This window comes from Corylus avellana, chromosome ca2 (assembly GCF_901000735.1).
Source record: "Corylus avellana chromosome ca2, CavTom2PMs-1.0".
Taxonomy (NCBI): Eukaryota; Viridiplantae; Streptophyta; class Magnoliopsida; order Fagales; family Betulaceae; genus Corylus; species Corylus avellana.
Window position 1 is genome coordinate 46,457,469 of NC_081542.1, and position 17,231 is coordinate 46,474,699.

General features: G+C 35.7%; 2 protein-coding genes across 2 annotated transcripts; both read right to left on the reverse strand.

The window, feature by feature from the left end:
• Window positions 1–1,735: 1,735 nt before the first annotated feature.
• LOC132171896 (uncharacterized) lies at window positions 1,736–3,884 on the reverse strand. The gene is made up of 3 exons (XM_059583308.1): window positions 3,627–3,884; window positions 2,430–3,405; window positions 1,736–2,326 (listed from the first exon to the last, which is right to left on the reverse strand). The coding sequence occupies exons 1-3, from the start codon at window positions 3,722–3,724 to the stop codon at window positions 2,039–2,041; spliced, it is 1,362 nt and encodes a 453-aa protein (XP_059439291.1). The 5' UTR covers window positions 3,725–3,884; the 3' UTR covers window positions 1,736–2,038.
• A 5,397-nt stretch (window positions 3,885–9,281) lies between these two features.
• LOC132171894 (alpha-farnesene synthase-like) lies at window positions 9,282–12,529 on the reverse strand. Its single transcript, XM_059583307.1, has 7 exons — window positions 12,326–12,529; window positions 11,924–12,188; window positions 10,769–11,144; window positions 10,445–10,663; window positions 10,212–10,353; window positions 9,809–10,057; window positions 9,282–9,711 (listed from the first exon to the last, which is right to left on the reverse strand). The coding sequence occupies exons 1-7, from the start codon at window positions 12,482–12,484 to the stop codon at window positions 9,415–9,417; spliced, it is 1,707 nt and encodes a 568-aa protein (XP_059439290.1). The 5' UTR covers window positions 12,485–12,529; the 3' UTR covers window positions 9,282–9,414.
• Window positions 12,530–17,231: the final 4,702 nt, after the last annotated feature.

Sequence of the window (17,231 nt, forward strand, 5' to 3'; positions counted from 1 at the left end):
TGGAGCAGTTAGCCGTGTGTGCACGTGGAGGCTCTTGTCTTGGTGTTTTTAGGGGGTTTTGAAATTTCTAGTTAGGTGTTTCCTTTTGTATACTTTTTGTGTACTTATGGGCGCTTTAGGCTTTAAAAAAAATTGTTCGATTACTTGTCAAAAAAAAGGGGCCTTTTTTTCAATACCCTATACCATTGGATGACTGCTTATAATTGCTTTCATATTTCTAGTTTTCATGACTTCTTATTCTTTCTTTTTTTTTATGAATATTTTTTTTATCTTTTATCTTTTTCTAGTTAGGTGTTTCTCTTGTGTACTTATAATCGAGATTTCACAATAGAAGGGAAGAGTACTACAATCCAATAAATCTCTCCACAAGCTACAATTGCACCGTGATAGTTGTTACCACCAAACATAACCCGGGTCTCTCATGATCAGTCCTCTAAAACCAAGATCAAAACTCTTATGATCAATGATTTCAAAGAATATAGGACCTTCCTCAAACTTTACAAAACCCATAGTTGTATAGAGCAAAACATCCCAACCAGATAGTTTAACTTGAACACCCTAATACATGAATCAAACCCAGGTGCAAAATCAATGAAAAGCTATTCTTTACATATTGATGTACCTATTCAGTGGCCAACAAAGGCTTTTGATTCCAGTCTTGTCTATGTTTTGATTGTTACAAACTTACAATGTTCTAACAAGTGAAGCCTGATACTACTACTAAATTGACTAAATTTTTTTTTTGATAAGTATTTAACTGTGCGGATAAACGTGTAGGCACCATAGCGAGCCAAGAGCTGACAGGGGTCCCTAAGGACTACAGCCCTGGCTTTCTGAGATGCCGTTGTTTCTATCGGATCCTCTACCACAAGAGACACAGCTTTCCGAGGTCCACGCTAATGCATAAGCTCCTCGGCTGCTTCTGTCTTTGAGGACCTCTTTTTAATTGACTAAATTGATGTTGCCAAATAACCCTCTTCCATTAAGGATAGATTGGAGTTCAATGCATGTAATGGTTTGGAGGTGGGATTGGGAGAAGGAAACCCCCATTTTGTAGTCAACAACTGCAATTTGAATCATGTCATATTTTTTTCAAGAATAGAAGAACCAAAATGGTATAGCATACTGAATGCAAGAAATAAAAAACAAGTTGATTCAAAATTTGTTAATAAGCGTGCCACTCTACTACCATAGCAACCGATTGGCTCATATTCGACTACCCACAAGTTAGAATATTACCATTACCATAAAGACAGAGTTTTCCTCCAACCCAATTTATAAAATTGTTATGTTTCCCTTAACATACGAGAAGTATATGCTTTTTTAATAGAATTTCTTCCAACTCCGTTAATGCTATTAAAAAAGAAAATTGAGAAGCACATGCTTTTTTAATAGAATTTCTTCCAACTTTGTTAATGCTATTAAAAAAAGCATATGAGGAGGACACATGACAATCTTATAAACTGGGTTGAAGGAAAATTCCATCCTTACTGTAGATTCCATACGTAAAATATATGCAGGTAATAATAACAACTCATATATATAGTGCAATAAAAAAAATCTGTGGATATGACATTCAAAGACCCAAAAAGGTAATGTAGAGGACTGACAACATCAACTTTTACTAGCATATGCAAATATGTAAATTTTATACAAAATCGTATGACACACTCAACTTAAGGGAAGAGAACCCAAATGAAATATAACTTCGAAGGAAAAACAATCTCTCAGCTCAAGATTCAAGGTCATCCAAAAGATTCATTAAAAGTTGCAAGGCTGTTCTAAAAGCTACATATACAGACTTCTCAAACCTGTATAATCAGGATTTCAATAAAGAGACTAAAGGATACGAATTTAACATGATGTACATAAGATAGTAAGCTATTCTAATGTCTGAAGTATCAATTTTTTGTATTCCCCCTCTCCGGCTTTGAATAGTCAAAAAAATTAAAAAAAGTATCAATTTTTTGTAGTTGAGTGTTTAATTCAGAGAGTATGCTTTAAAACTTGCATCATACCGTTGTATTTGTCATCCTAATTACAAATATCTATATACATATAGAAAGAACCAACAACAAGGAGCACTGCCAAAAAAAAAAAAAAACAAATCAGTTACTGACCTCTCTCTTTCAATGTTTCCTTCTGATTGCTCAACGGGTTGTGACCGAGGCTTTAAATTCAACTTGGGCTTTAAATTCAATTTGGAACGCTCCACAGCCTGCTTCCCACTGTCACTGCTAGCTATGCTAGGTTTTGCAGGATTCGTGTTTGCATAGGCTTCATTAACAGTTTCAGCATGAACAATGTCACTCACCCGTTGATGCCCCTACAAGTAATGAGATACAAGGAACTAAGTGGATTGCAAAGTGAACTCAACATTCCTTTTCTTATATTATTAGTAAATCCCCATAGAGTAACCTTGCTGATACCTGTGTATGATCAACAACAGGCTGCTCTGAACTTTCAAGTGGCTTTGTTCTTGGAAGCAACTTCAACTTAGGTCGCTCTGATGGTTCTGGAGGCACTGGGGGCTGCAATTCAGATCCACTAAGTTTTCCATCATTATGAGCCAGTTGAGTCCTATCTATAAGAATTGCCGGGTTCCTCTCTTTTACTTCTGAATACATAGGAGCCCCAGCCCGTCCATAATCTGGCAACTCCTTCCTAGCAACCCGAACCCCATCCTCAACATTCAGAACCCTCTCCGTCTGCCTCGCCAATGTTGTGTCATAATGTTCTCTCACACCCACAACATCCACCCTATCATAGCTGCTATTAACATAACTCTTGGACTGAAAGCCACTCTCTGTTTCGGATGACATAACAACCTCAATATCTGCCTGAGAATGGAATGAATGCTTCGATTGCCATCTACCCGAAGATACCTTCTCAAGCGCGCTGGCATGAGCCAACTTCAAAACAGCAGTTGGTCCAGACCAGGCAGATTGTTGCACCGGTTCACTAACCCCCGCCGCCTCCTTCCTCACCGCCCACACATTCGGATAAGCCCCACCAACTCCCTGCCCACCATTCCCACCTAAATTCTGTGAACCAACCCCAGCATAAGCCGCCTCGTTGACCTTCTCTGCATATGAATTCCCCTGCCGACCCGATAAACCCCCGACTGCCCCATACTCAGGCTTTGGCTCAGCACGGGCAGGCAGGACCTGAATGCTCTCATCACTGACAGTCCGGCGGGGGGCAGAGACCCCATCAAGGGGCTTCCGCTCATCTTCGTCGAAGTTCCGGCCAATGCGCACGGTATGTGCGAGAAACGGAGTCTTATCGTCGAAATGCCTCGTCGCAGGCGACGAGTGCGGCCGAGTGCGGTGGTCGGGTCTCCCCATCGGGTTTCCCCACGCGTTCGGGCGCTCGTAACCCGGACGATCCGACGGCCTCACAATTCTAATAAAACAAACAATTCATCAAAAATAAAAAATAAAAAATCAACTAGGGTTTGTACTTGCAGATCCAGTAGCTCATATTAGAGATATTTTTTTTAACAATGATTTGTGCTCAAATCAAAGGGTTAACCGTTGTTAACGTGAATTAGCAATAGGAAATAAATCGAACGGATAAGAAAGAAAGAGGAATCGAAGAGAAGAGGGTAAAAAAAAGGTACTTACACGCCTGGAGCAGAGGGGAGAGGGAGATCAGTGGGGATAGAGCCGCCATGGAAGTCCTTGAGAGTCATGGTGTTCCCACTCGCTTTCTTCTTCGACATTTCCTCTCTCTCTCTCTCTCTCTCTCGGTGTATAGGTGAGTTTGATTTGTTCTTCTTATTCTTCTTCTGTTTGATGCTTCTGAGAGAAGAGAGGGGACGAGGGGATTTCCTCCGGTTCACGGACCTCAATTCTCCTTCTCTGCTTCTCTCTCTAATTCTTTGCTTATCAATCAGATCGTGCCGCGTGCACCGTCCGATCCCCTGTGTCTTCCTCTTTTGGAAAATTATATCCTTTTTTTTTTTTTTTTTCCCGAATTTGGTATTTTTAATGTTTTATAAGCCTTTTAATTTTAGCTTTTTAACAACAACATAGACACTGCCATATATCTTAGCATAATTAAATGAGAAAATAAGATCAATACTTTCACAGATTACTCATACGGTCCTGGCAGCTATTATATAAAAATATTGATTAAAGCTTACATAAATTGTTATTTTTTATCTTAAATATATAATGGAAATTAATTTTTTAGGTAAAGTCCACTTAACCCCTCAAACTACCATCCCAATGATAATCTACCCCTTAAACTATCAATTGCGACAATTTACCCCAAATTTTAACAAATTATGAAATTACCCTTACTAAAATAAAAAACAAAAATACTAAAATTTAATTTTCTTTCAAATTTTTAAGAATATTTTTGTCTTATTGAAAATTCTGTAAGGGTAATTTCGTCATTTTATTAGCATTGAGAGATACATTGTCATTGTTTTGATAGTTTGGAAAGTAAATTGTGGCAATTGATAGTTTAGGAGGTAGATTGTCATTAGAGTAGTAGTTTAAGGGAGTCAAGTGAACTTTACCCTAATTTTTTACTTAAAGCTTTTGGTTCTTTTTTTCCTTATGAGAGAAAGCATTTTTAGAATTAAGTCATAAAATTAGAAAACAAAAAACAAAAAATCAACAATTCAATACCAATTTTTTAGGAAAGAAAAAATTATTTTTTCCTTTTTCCCTGTTTAAATTAGTAAATAATTTTAAGAAATTTTAGTTTAAATTAGAATAAATTTTCTCAATCTAATTTATTATTATAACACGTAATTCTCATATATATTTTTTAAAAAATGCATGACATATATTAGTTTATATTAAAAATACATTAAAAGGAATTAAAATAATTTCTTCTAACTCAATTTTGTCCTATTATTTTTCACGATATTAATATATAATTTGACACAAGGGGATAATATAGTAAAATTTCCTATATATAATACAGTTCACCTTCATGTAACAATATTAACAGGATTTCAATTGAGCCAAGCCCACGAGATTGTTTTGCTTATTAGAAATATAATAGGCTGAGCCTTTCGTGACTTTGGGTTGGTGGGTGATTGTATGAAAATAATCTTCACCCAAATTGAGTGCGGGCAAAGCCCGTTCATGGCAAGCCCACTCCCCAAAAGCTCGGCCCAACACCATAAAATAATATAAAATAAAAGGGAAACAAATCTTCGTACTCTTGAAAACAAATCTTCGTACTCTCAGTTTAGTGTTGATACATTTCGTTTCAACGGTGACTTGAATAGACTTTTTATTGGCCTTCACGATGACTGTATTCATGTCCATGCGTATTAAATCAATATTTATCTAAAAGCTTAAGCTTTCTAACACTTCCCTATAATTACTTGTAAGGTTTAAACTCTCTCTTAGTAGGGCCAACAAGTATAATATTTAATTAAAATGAGAGGTGAATGACGGAAACAATGTTTAAACTCAAAACCTCAATCTCTTTTGATAATATGTTAAATTACAACTTATCCTAAAAGTTTAAAATGGTAGAAATATATGAATTTAATCATTTGGTTTATATTCTATAACAATACGTTAATTAGTAACATATTGATAGCGACTTTAATAGAACTTCTCCGTGCACATTGAACTTTTGAAGGAGTCTATTTTCAATCAAAACTTCTATGTGGTCCTTATCACTCCTCAACCACAAAATATGACATTATGAGTGTTATAATATATTTCCATATATTTGTGATTACAATCAAATCGTTGCAATTGCATATCAAATCATTGTGATCGATTGATTATCAAAACCTTATAATTGATAATCAAATTCTTGTGATTTGATTACCTTATTTGTATTGTATTCACCTATCATATATATTTTCTCTATAAGTATGGATGATTTGTATTGTAAAATAAATCAATTGAATAAGAGTATGATGTGGCCTTTAGGGTTTTATCTATGGATGTAGGTCATAGACCGAATCACGTAAAATCTTTTGTGTTACACTACAAAAAAACAATTTTTTTATGACAGGAGATTTCTGACGTTTTTTAGTGTCTGACGCGTCAGGAAATTTTTCTGACGGGTCGTTTCTGACGCGTGTCGAGTGTCAGAAACATAGATGTCAGAAAAAAAAAAAATTTCCTGATATGTGAGTGGGTAAAACGTCAAAAAATTCTGACGTTTTACTTTGTCACACGTCAGAAAATTTTCTGACGTGGTATTTCTACCACGTCAGAAAATTGAAAAATTAAATAAAATATTAATTTTTATTTTCTTAAATTTTTTCTGATTTTTTTTTTAATTAAAAAATTTATTAATTAAATTTTAATTTTCCATTTTTTTGGGCATTCCTCTGCACCATGGCCGGCCACTCCCTTTCTTCTTTTCTCAATTCTCTCTCTCTCTCTTCTTTTCTCCAGCTCTAGCTCCCATTTCTCCATTTAATTTTCTCACTCTCTCCCTGTTCTTTTCTATCTCCATGGTGCAGATCTGCACCATGGTTTGAGTTTTTGAAAATATTTTCAAAAACTCAAACCGAAAACATCTTCAAAAAATTAAAACCAACCATCAAGAAATCAAAAAATCAATCTGAAAAACCCAGAAAATCTTCTTATCGATCTTCTCCTCTTCTTCTTCTTCTTCTCTTCTCCTTTTTTTTCTTTTTTTTTTCTTCTTCTTCTCTTCTCCTTTTCTTTTTCTTCTTCTTCTGCTTTCTTCGATCTGCTGCATGCTTCTCAATTTTTCCCCTTCACCTTTTGTTTCTCTTCATCCTCTAGAGGTGCCGTGCAGACTGCAGAGAAGCAGCTAGGAAAAAAAAAAAGTGATGCAAGGAGATTGAGACAGGAGAGAGAATGTGCTGGGAAAAAAAATGAAGAGTTAAAAAATAATAAGTGGGAAAAAGTTGAGGGGGGAAATAAAAAGAGGGAAAGAAGTTCAAAATCCCGCCTAAAGGGGGCCAATCGAGGTAATTTCACGGCGTGCAGTGTCATACACGTCGAGAAATAAACTATAAAAATTATATATATATATATATATATATATATATATATATATATATATAACATTTGGCGTGGTGGTTTATACGTCGAGGAAAAAATTGACGTGGCGGACCACTCTACGCCCAGCTACCGGCGTGCTTGATTACTGCGGCGTGGGAAATTATATCATTTTTAAATTTTTTAAATTTGTAATATTTTTCTGACGCTCCAACATCTAAAACGTCAGAATTTTCTGACGTGTCACTATTTACACGTCAGAAAAAAAATTTCTGACGTTTTAAAAGTTGCACGTCAGAAATTTTCTGACGTGGCAACAAAATAGGTACTGTAGCCACGTCAGAAAATGTCCTTTTTTTTGTAGTGTTATTTATTTTATTTCGCTATTCTTTTACATTTCTATTAGCTTTATGAATTTCTTCAATGAGGGACAAAATTAAGATTTTCCATGAAAAGATCAAAATATGAATGAAGGATCAAACCTAATTTAATCGGGGTTAATACAAATTTTAGGCCATATATGTGTGTGTGTGTGTGTGTGCGCGCGCGCACTAGAGGAGGCCGAGCCAGCTTCCATCCTCCTTTTTTTTTTTCTTTTTTTTTTTTTTCTAATCAAATTAGGGAAGGATTACAAGTAATCAAAATACCGAAAAAGGGGTGGGCTCCCCTACAACCCTACAATAGACCCAAACACAGAAATTAATCATGCAGGTAATAGTAACAAAGTAGGAAATTGGCCAAATAATTAGCCCAGTCCTCTCCAAAGGACCACATAAAGCTGTTTTAAAAGCAAAAGGAATACATGAAAAGTCATAAACATCAAGAAGTTTACAAACCCTAATTACATGTGTAAGAACCTCATGAGGTCCAAACCCATCTGCACTCCCAACACAGAACATCAACCATCCGAAGGAAGTCTGTTGAGGTTCAATAATGCCGCTCTGCTCACTTTGACGGCTCTTAGAACATGCATTGCGGGGTGCGATTTCGAATGCCATAAAAGGATTTGACTTCCCTTACTGGACACCAATTGATTTTTAGATGAGATGGTCAAAGGCCCGATCCAACAAATGGTATCAGAGCTAAGGTCATGGGTTTGAGTCGCGGGAGCGTCATGTTGAGGGAGGGATTGTTGAGATTCAATAATGTCACTCTGCTCACTTGGATGACTCTTAGAACATACCTTGCGGGGTGCAATTTTGAATGTCATAAAAGGATTTGGCTTCCCTTACTGAACACAAATTGGTTTTTAAATGAGATGGTCAAAGGCTCAATCTAACAAAGTAAGTATAGGGAAGGCATTGGTAAGATCCGAATTTAGAACCAATGAGAAGGGAGTACTGTCTCCGGAAGCACTAGTCTCGGCAACAAAATTAAACCCTAAATGCAAAGGGAGATTAAAACCCACAAAACCCAAACAAAACAACAAGAAATACATTAAAACAAAGGAAAAAACAGAAAAATAAAATCAAACGGAAATGCAACACAAAACCCAGGAACCAGTAGTGACGACAATGGTAAAGGTGGAGGAGTGGCCAGAGGAATTAAGCTACTGTTCGGGGCGTGGAGAGCACTCGGGAGCGTGGTGCTCACGCTCTGGCGCGTGTAGTGCAAAAAGTGGATCGCAAGGTGGCGGTGGAGAGCTGGGAGGCCGGTGGTGACGGTGGAGGAGCAATCGGAGGAGTCTACTGCGCGGAGTGTGGGGAACACGCGCCAGCGAGTGAGTTCTACGCTTAGACGCGTGGGGCTCACGCTCCAGCACATGTAGTGGGCCAGCTTCCGTCCCTAAACACTATAATATTCTTTGGCTCTCAAATGTGTGTATTTGTGAGGATAGGTTAGGAAAAAGAATATCCTTTCTTGTGTGGATAGATTGAAGCCTTTAACTATTTTGAAGTTTTGCATATATATGGCTCACATGATCATATCCTTTTTATATCTGTCCTTTACATATACGTTAAAATGTGCTTCATCGAACTGACTGGATCCTAGGCAAAGCTCATGTATATCTTAGCTGATCTCTGAGGTCCACATTTACTCCACGAGCCAAATAATATGCAGAAAAACAGATTAATAGCTCTGTTATGGTTAATGTACCTTAAAATTTACTGTATTGTTGGTTTACTTTTACTTGAATTGTGTTTTGTTAACTTTGGTTTATGTAGTGAAGAAGAAACATGGTTATTGTTGCCGATAGACGTAAGCAATCTTGCCGAACCACGTTAAATTATTCTTGACATTGATTCTTGTTTATATTTTTCTTGTGTGCAGAGAATTCTATAAAATTTACTTTTATTAAATTATATAGAGACTTTATTCTACATTTCTACTACTCTTTCTTTATTTATGAAAATGACAAGGCCACGCACAAACCCTAAATAAGATATTATACATCCACAACGTTATAGGAAAGTGACAAAGACTGCAGGTTTTCCTAGTATGAAATTTCGAATCAGGACAACATGAGAGGTTCAACTAGCAAAGACAAGATGTTGCTCCGGGTCTCTTGGTCTTGAACACCAAATCCATCTCCGTCATGGTAGAGTCCATTCGCCACACGAGCAACATTTGCGGCAATATTCACAAATGACTGCAACATGGGTAATTGAGTGAAGCATTGCCCATTTATTTTCTTCCACGTTTTGTTTATCATCCCTTTGATGTGCTTTCGAGCTATTTCCTCTGAAACATTCTCTTCTCTCATGTAACACATGATTGATGAAGGAACATCGCCTCTTTCTATTTCAGCCTGTTACATGTTATTGTACAATTTTTTTCATAATGAACCAATATATAGGCAATGAAAGATCGAAGCAGATTTTTCATTTGAAAGAAACAGTAATCACCTTTGAAGTCCCCAGATCATTGCAAAGTCGAATTATCATAGATATATTATACACAAGATCTTGGTTTTTCTTGAGAAAATTTTCGAACTCCTCTTCTACCTCATGCTCTATACAAAAGAATGCATGCACCAACATCACAGAACCGGATGATGAAATCCATGCATTACTTAGATATTCTTGCAAGGATGGTGTATAGCCCATGTTGTACCATTTTGCTTCCACAAATAATGCAGTACAAAAATCTGTCCACTATTAACACAAAACAAGCAAAAATAAAAGAGATTTTCACTAAAAAAATTCAATGATAATAAATATTCAGTGAAATTCACTTTTAAATAAAATAACAAGTAAAAGTATGTGTAGCGTTTTTTTAAATATAAAGTAACCAAGTACGTATACGTACCACTTTCTTTAGATGAGGTAATAGTTGGTTACCACGCTTCCCCGTTTGAATTTCATTAGCTAGTTCATTAGTTGTATTGTATAGTGCTAAGAAGCAAATCTTCATGCACTCTGGAAGCTCTTGAGTTTCCCTGACATCCCACCTGAATTTCGATATGTTACTTAGAATTCTTAGCAAATCTTGTGTATTATTGAAAATTCCAATGGTGATATATATGAAGTAATTACACTAACCTATTTACGGCAGTGGTGAAATGATTTAGTTCTTCCAATGTGCCATAAACATCATAAACATCATCAATTACAGCTATGAGATTAAGGACTTTAGTAAGCCATTTTCTGAAACATTTGTTCCGAGGTTCGAACGCAAAGCCCACTGAGCACATGAAAGTTTCGACCAGTCTGTCTCTTGCGAAATTCAAGTTCTCTGTGACACCCAAATTCCTCCACCACCTAGCTAAATGAGACAAAAAAGGTATTAATAATATCTGTTTTGAGCACGTTATAAACTTATATGTATCAGATAGTTACAAAGAAGCTAGCTTCTTTCCTTGTTACCTGGAAAGTTCCCTTAGATCTTTTTGAAGTGTGGCTTGAATTATGTTGAAATTAAGTTTAGCAAATTCAAGTAGAATGGGGTTCATGTGCCTGTCTTTCTCATAAACGTTGATGTGCCATTTGACGTCAAACCACTGTACTCTCCTTTGTGATGGAAGCTCCAAAGCATGGGCTACTTGTTTGGCAAGGTTTCCGTCCAAATTACAAGTGTTTTCTTTGAGAATTGCAGTTGAGAGTTGTTTGGCCTCATCCAGGATGTTTTCTCCTTCTAAAGCCAAGTACGAGGCCTCCAAAAGCTCGAGCATTCCTTTGAAATTCGCGTGTATGCTTTTCCTGAATGCACCCGTCTTTTCATCCATGAAGCCGCTAAACATATCTGAGTTCCATATCATGCATGCATGGCCGGGAGTAATTAGATATCGATCAGGATTTAGAAACATGCAATATCTAATTGGGAGTGAATTTTAACTGGATATTAGGATTTAAACTCTATTTAGATTTTAGGGAAATTTCATTTACACCTCCAAGCTATCGTGGCTTTTGTAATAATGTTCCCCAAAGTTAAAAAGTTTGCAATATGTATTAGCCTATTTCAATCATTCTGTTAGGATTTTGTATTAAGTCATAACAAAATGAACAAAAATATACCAAAATACCTCTGTTTATAAAATAAAAAAATGAAAAAAAAAACTAGTGAAAAAAAAAACGCCATGGGCCTTCTGTTTATTTATTTATTTTTTTGTTTTATATATATATATAGTGATTGAAAGTGGCTGATATATAGAACACCTATATTGGAAACTTTTAAAATTAGGAGGACATTGTTAGAATATTAGTTAAATTATTAAATTCATCAATTCTACAACCTAGACCTTTTGGGATAAGTTCTCATTTAACATGTATAAGAGTACTAGTAGGGGTCTTGAATTCAAATCTTGTCGATCTCCATCATTTTCCTTCCATATGAATTGAGAATAATGTTATGTACTTGACTCTCATACAACTATAAATCATGGGATCAACCTCTATTAAAAATAAAAATAAAAAATATAAGTGTTGATGGGTATGGTCACATTAGTCAAGTGAAATGGGAATTAAGTACTTAAAATTAGTCTTCAATTAAATATTTTACGTGGAGGCTTAGAGTTTAATTACCTTGTGAAACAAAATAGCCATGCTGCCTAAGCAGCCTAAAGCATAGTGCAATAGCATAGAGATCCTCTTCTTGGCTTAGGATTTTCTCCTTAATGGACGCTATGGAGTCTAGAGCCTCCAAGATTTCCATATCAAAGTGGATGGCTAGGCCCAACTTTTTTACGTTGTCAATCAGCTCTAACTTAGCCAGTAAGCCAACTGCTTCAGCAAATTTACTCCTTACAACCTCTGTCAGCTTCTCTGCTCGTCTTTTATATTCCAGTCCCTGCACAAATCGCCACGCGCGAATTATAATAATCTCTGAAAAGAAGTGGAAATTATTAAAAAATAAATAAATAAACCAAAAAAAAGTAAAAACATAAACGTTTATTTAAAAAGAATATGAGTGGAAATGATTCGCACATCATATATGCTGGTAAGAGATTGTAAATAATCATATTTCCAGATGTTGGGCTTATAATTGGCAGATCGTCGTCTTTGTTGTATCATATCCAAGGCTTCAGACTTTATCTGGCATGCTAAACTTTGCTGCTCAGCCCGCAATGGCTTCTTGCAGTCCATAATTGATCTATGGATCGGATAATTTAAAAGGAAAAGCTAGCTAGGAAGAAGTTTTCGTTAAGCAATGCTGTGCTGATGGACATGCACTGCTTTATATAGGCAAAGCCGGAAAAGGACATGACATAAATGAATGACGAGAAGAAAAACAAAAAACATGCAAACGTTTTTCACTCTTAGATTGAGACGATTTGACACGCAATTTGTTTTAGACCATAATGTCTATATATCTGAAAGAACAAGAAAATATCTGAAGAAATGGTTTCCTGTAGTATTAATAGACATGTTTGGCTGATTAAAAAAAAAAATAGACATGTTTGGCTATACATCATTTGTGTTCTTTCACCTAAAAAAAAAAACAGATTTACAAGATTCCAAACAAAAATAAAGCGATGTAGACAATATTACTCAGATGTTATTAAGTTATAATCAACCTAGCTCTCACATGTAAACAATTCGACAATAATCGTTTTTGATACATTAAACAACTCTATCAAACTTAATGGAGAGGATTAGCATATAGAAAAAGAAGGTACGTACAGTGCCAATTTAATGAAGGAGCTAGTGAAGAAAAGAAAATATAAAAACTAAAAAAATAATAAAAATAAAAAAAATAAAAAATAAAAAAGGAGCGGGGTTGGAAGAGGAGCCACCCCAATGGTTGGGCCCTCATATATTCACAATCGGTGAAATACATTGTCATTTTCTCTATGGCCTATATTCACTCTTCTATCTCTCTCTCCCTCTCTCTCTCTCTCTCTCATATCGTGATAGAGTATTTGTTCGATCTTCTAAACAAGGACTCTGATTTTTTTGGAGGGCCACCCCGGCCATTGGAAAGTGACACACACACACACGTATATATATATATATATAGTTCCATTCTTTTTGGAGGGGATTCTTTACAATGATCTTCTCTATTCAAAGAACAGAAAAACTCCTTGCCTGACCCTCATGTTCAGAGTCAACAATGGCCCTTTGCTAGGGTAGGTAACCCCAGCCCGGAAGGGCCACTCCCCGTGATTCGGTGTTCACATGCATTGGAGGTTCAAGCAAAATTCGCCATTATCACGAGAAATGCCAAATTCGGCCTGCATGTAAAGTGACGTGGAATCTCTTGTATATGCCACAATTAGCCGGCCGGGAGCTAGCTTTGTCCAGTACCGTCATGTTTGATATTTTATTATTATTATTATTATTTTACGAGTCGTGATTCACAGCACACGGCGTGCTTAGCACGCCGTGTGCTGTTTTACTTCACCCTTATTTTATATGCCCGCACAAGGAAAGTGGAAGGAAGATTTGAACTAGTAACTTCCACTTCATGAGACGTGATTCACAATCGATTGAGTTACCCTGAAGACCATTTTTAATATTTTATCATGGTTCATGATGTTTACAAAGTCACATACTACAGTAGTACAGTGTACGTGCATGGATGACGACTAGTCTTTAATTGTGATTATGTACAATCTTTATGGACATATTTTGAGTTTTTATATTTTTCTTAATCATATTTTTCATAATTTTAATTTCCCTAATCCTTTATTCAAATCTATTTTTTAATTTGTTAGACTTATTGATAACAATTATCAACTACGTACTGGTTAAATAAGTAAACTGAGTTGAGTCGTTTTGATTTTTTTTTATCTTTTGAAACAAGTTGAGTCGTTTTGATGGACGTACAGCAAGATGACCCATATATAAAAATTTGGGAGAACTTCACTTACCCATCCGAAATGTCACGGATTTTACCATATTAATCTCAAATTATCAAAATTCGTAATGTCGGTACGTATCTCATATTTTAGCTCTTTTTAATTTTATCCCACTATTATGATTTTACGTACAAACAAAATATCTCTTATTTATAAAATTTATAAAAATACAAATTTGCCTTTAATTTAAAAAAAAAAAAAAAAAAAAAAAATTGTAAAACCCACCAAAAAAACAAATTATTACAAATTTGCCTGGGCTACGGGCCGGCCTCACACCACTATTGCAAGATTCCTTAAAAAAAACAAAAAAAATGTTTCACTCTTAAATTGAAAAAAAAAAAAAAAAAAATGTAAAACCCACCAAAAAAACAAATTATTACAAATTTGCCTGGGCTACGGGCCGGCCTCACACCACTATTGCAAGATTCCTTAAAAAAAACAAAAAAAATGTTTCACTCTTAAATTGAGACGATTTGACACACAATATGTTTTCGAGTGGTGACGTGGTGCGTCTTTCGAGAAGTGTTGAGAATTTCGAGTATACATCATCACTCGGAAAACTATGCTTCAACAAAGACCATATATGATATTACAAATTGGGTAAAGATCAACAGCACGCGGCGTGCATTGCACGCCCGTGCTGTTGATCTTAAAAAAAAAAAGAAAACAAATTTTTGCACTGGGCGTGCCACGCCCCCGCGTGCTACCAATCAGTGCTCTTACAAATTTGCCTGAGCTACCGGCCGGCCTCACACCACTATTGCAAGATTCCTTAAAAAAAAACAAAAAAAATGTTTCACTCTTAGATTGAGACGATTTGACACGCAATATGTTTCCGAGTGGTGACGTGGTGCGTCTTTCGAGAAGTGTTGAGAATTTCGAGTATACATCATCACTCGGAAAACTATGCTTCAACAAAGACCATATATGATAGGAACCGATATATATATAGAAGGAAAAGAAAACACAAATGTCTTGTATATCTGAAAGAACAAGAAAATATCTGATTAAATGGTTTGGCCTCTTCCACACACAATTAATGGAGAAAATATCTGAAGAAATGGTTTTCTGTCAAATACAACAGAAAACCATTTCTTCAGATATTTTCTTCTAAACGAGGACTCTGATTTTTTGGAGGGGCACCCTTCTGCCTGTAAAGTGATGATGATTGGCAGCACGCGCGGGCGTCGCCGCGCCCGATTTAAAAAAAATTTTTTTTTTTTTTTTTTTTAAGCTCAGCGACGCAGTACCAATGCGCCGTGCTGATTGATCTCGAAACTTAGATCCACCCCTCATCTCTGATATTTTATGGTTCATGATGTGTACAACACCTTACGTGGGCTACGATGGGAGTAATGATGGAATGCACGCCTGGCGTGCATCAACAATGATGCACGCCAGGCACAAAATTTTTTTTTTTATTATTTTATTATTTTTAAAAAAAAAAAAAAAAAATTTTTTGCACTGGCGTGCGTGGGCGTGCCACGCACGCCGCGTGCTTTGTATCATTACTCTAGGATGGTCCTAGAGGGGACCACCATGCAGGGCTATGGCCTCCCACCACTATTGCAAGATTCCTTAAAAATTTGTCGTACGTTATATTCTTGGGCAAAAGAATTTTTGTCTGGCCCTGGACTCTGGTCATTAAGACTGTGTTTGGCAATAGAATGGAAAATGGAAGCAAAACAGTAAAGATTTAATTGATATGAGAGAAAAAAATAAAAATATTTTGTATAAAAAAGTGAAAAAAAATATTTTGTAGTAATTTTTTTATTTGACTAGTAATAAAAAGTGACTGATATGATGTAAAAAGTAAAAATGTTAAGATTAATTTTGAGAAAAAAAAAAAAAAAAAAAATTGGGACTTTGGGTCCTTGAGTTCGGCCCTTCCCAAACACAGCCTAAAAGGTTCTCCAATTATATGACACTAGTCCCAGCCTCTCGGTCCCAATCAGGCTAGAATTTTAAGAAGGCGCGCAGCATTATTTATTTTTGAACAAATTTCACCTAACTCCTAAAATTTTTATTTTTTTAATTATCTTCTAACGTTTAAAAACCCTTAATTTAATTTCTCATGATAGGCATGTTGGAAGCTGTAGAAAGCCTCACAAAAAGAAGGATTTTAATGAAGAAAAGATTGAGAACTTTTCTCTCTAAAAGGAAGTTTTAAAGTGTTGCTGATAGAAGCCTAGGGTTAAATATGACTGTAGGAGACTTGTTCTTGAATCAAAATTTTGGATGATATTTTTTTTTTCTTTCTCAAATTCCTTTATTTCATTGTAATTGGAGGTAGAAGCAAAATCAGCTTCTGCAATGGATGTTTTACCATCATCAATCAATTCATAAAGAGAGTGCTACACATACTTTGGTCATTTTCTTGTGTGGCATTGAAAACACATTCGAATGATATAACAAATGAAAGTATATATAGTATTTAATTATGATTTAATTTTCACCGTCACATCAGGAGTGAGCCAACGTCGAAAATTTGCACACCAACTCACTTCTAAGTGCTGACTTTAGTAGGTTGGATCTTTGCAAAAAAAGTTGATCTATTTATATAGGGGAATGTCAGGTATTCTTCTAGTGTTCTCCTAATGTCCTCCTAATCCTAGGTAGAAAAACTTTTACAAACTGATATAGCACAACATGATTAGGTTTTTCAAAATTTGATCTTATCATATATCCAATCATGTTGTACCACATCAGTTTGTAGAAGTTTTTCTATAAAATTTGTTTGTAAGCCTAGCATTCCTCATTATTTTCTAAAAAAGCAAAAAAGAAACTTTCCTTATTTCACTCACTTTGTTTTTAGAAAATAATATCCACTTAAGACAAGAAAAACACTAGGAGAGCACCTAATATTTCCCTTTAAAATATTTCTTTTCTCTTGTTCTCCTTGTTGATTTGCCTGAATAGGTAAAAGATTTTGAAACCAACAACAGTATTGGATACGATCTCTTAAAAACCAAACCCCTAATTCCAAATTTGCAAATGCCTTCCTTTATTATCACTTTGCAAACTTTTGTTAC

What these genes read in the sequence shown, in the direction of transcription:
- LOC132171896 (XM_059583308.1), bottom strand. Translation starts at nt 3,724, where the DNA reads ATGTCGAAGAAGAAAGCGAGTGGGAACACCATGACTCTCAAGGACTTC. An exon ending in CTCCCCTCTGCTCCAGGCGT is followed by an intron (nt 3,406 to 3,626) that starts GTAAGTACCTTT and finishes TTGTTTTATTAG; the next exon opens with AATTGTGAGGCCGTCGGATC. An exon ending in CTGTTGTTGATCATACACAG is followed by an intron (nt 2,327 to 2,429) that starts GTATCAGCAAGG and finishes CATTACTTGTAG; the next exon opens with GGGCATCAACGGGTGAGTGA.
- LOC132171894 (XM_059583307.1), bottom strand. Translation starts at nt 12,484, where the DNA reads ATGGACTGCAAGAAGCCATTGCGGGCTGAGCAGCAAAGTTTAGCATGC. An exon ending in TGGCTATTTTGTTTCACAAG is followed by an intron (nt 11,145 to 11,923) that starts GTAATTAAACTC and finishes TATGGAACTCAG; the next exon opens with ATATGTTTAGCGGCTTCATG. An exon ending in ATGATCTGGGGACTTCAAAG is followed by an intron (nt 9,712 to 9,808) that starts GTGATTACTGTT and finishes AACATGTAACAG; the next exon opens with GCTGAAATAGAAAGAGGCGA.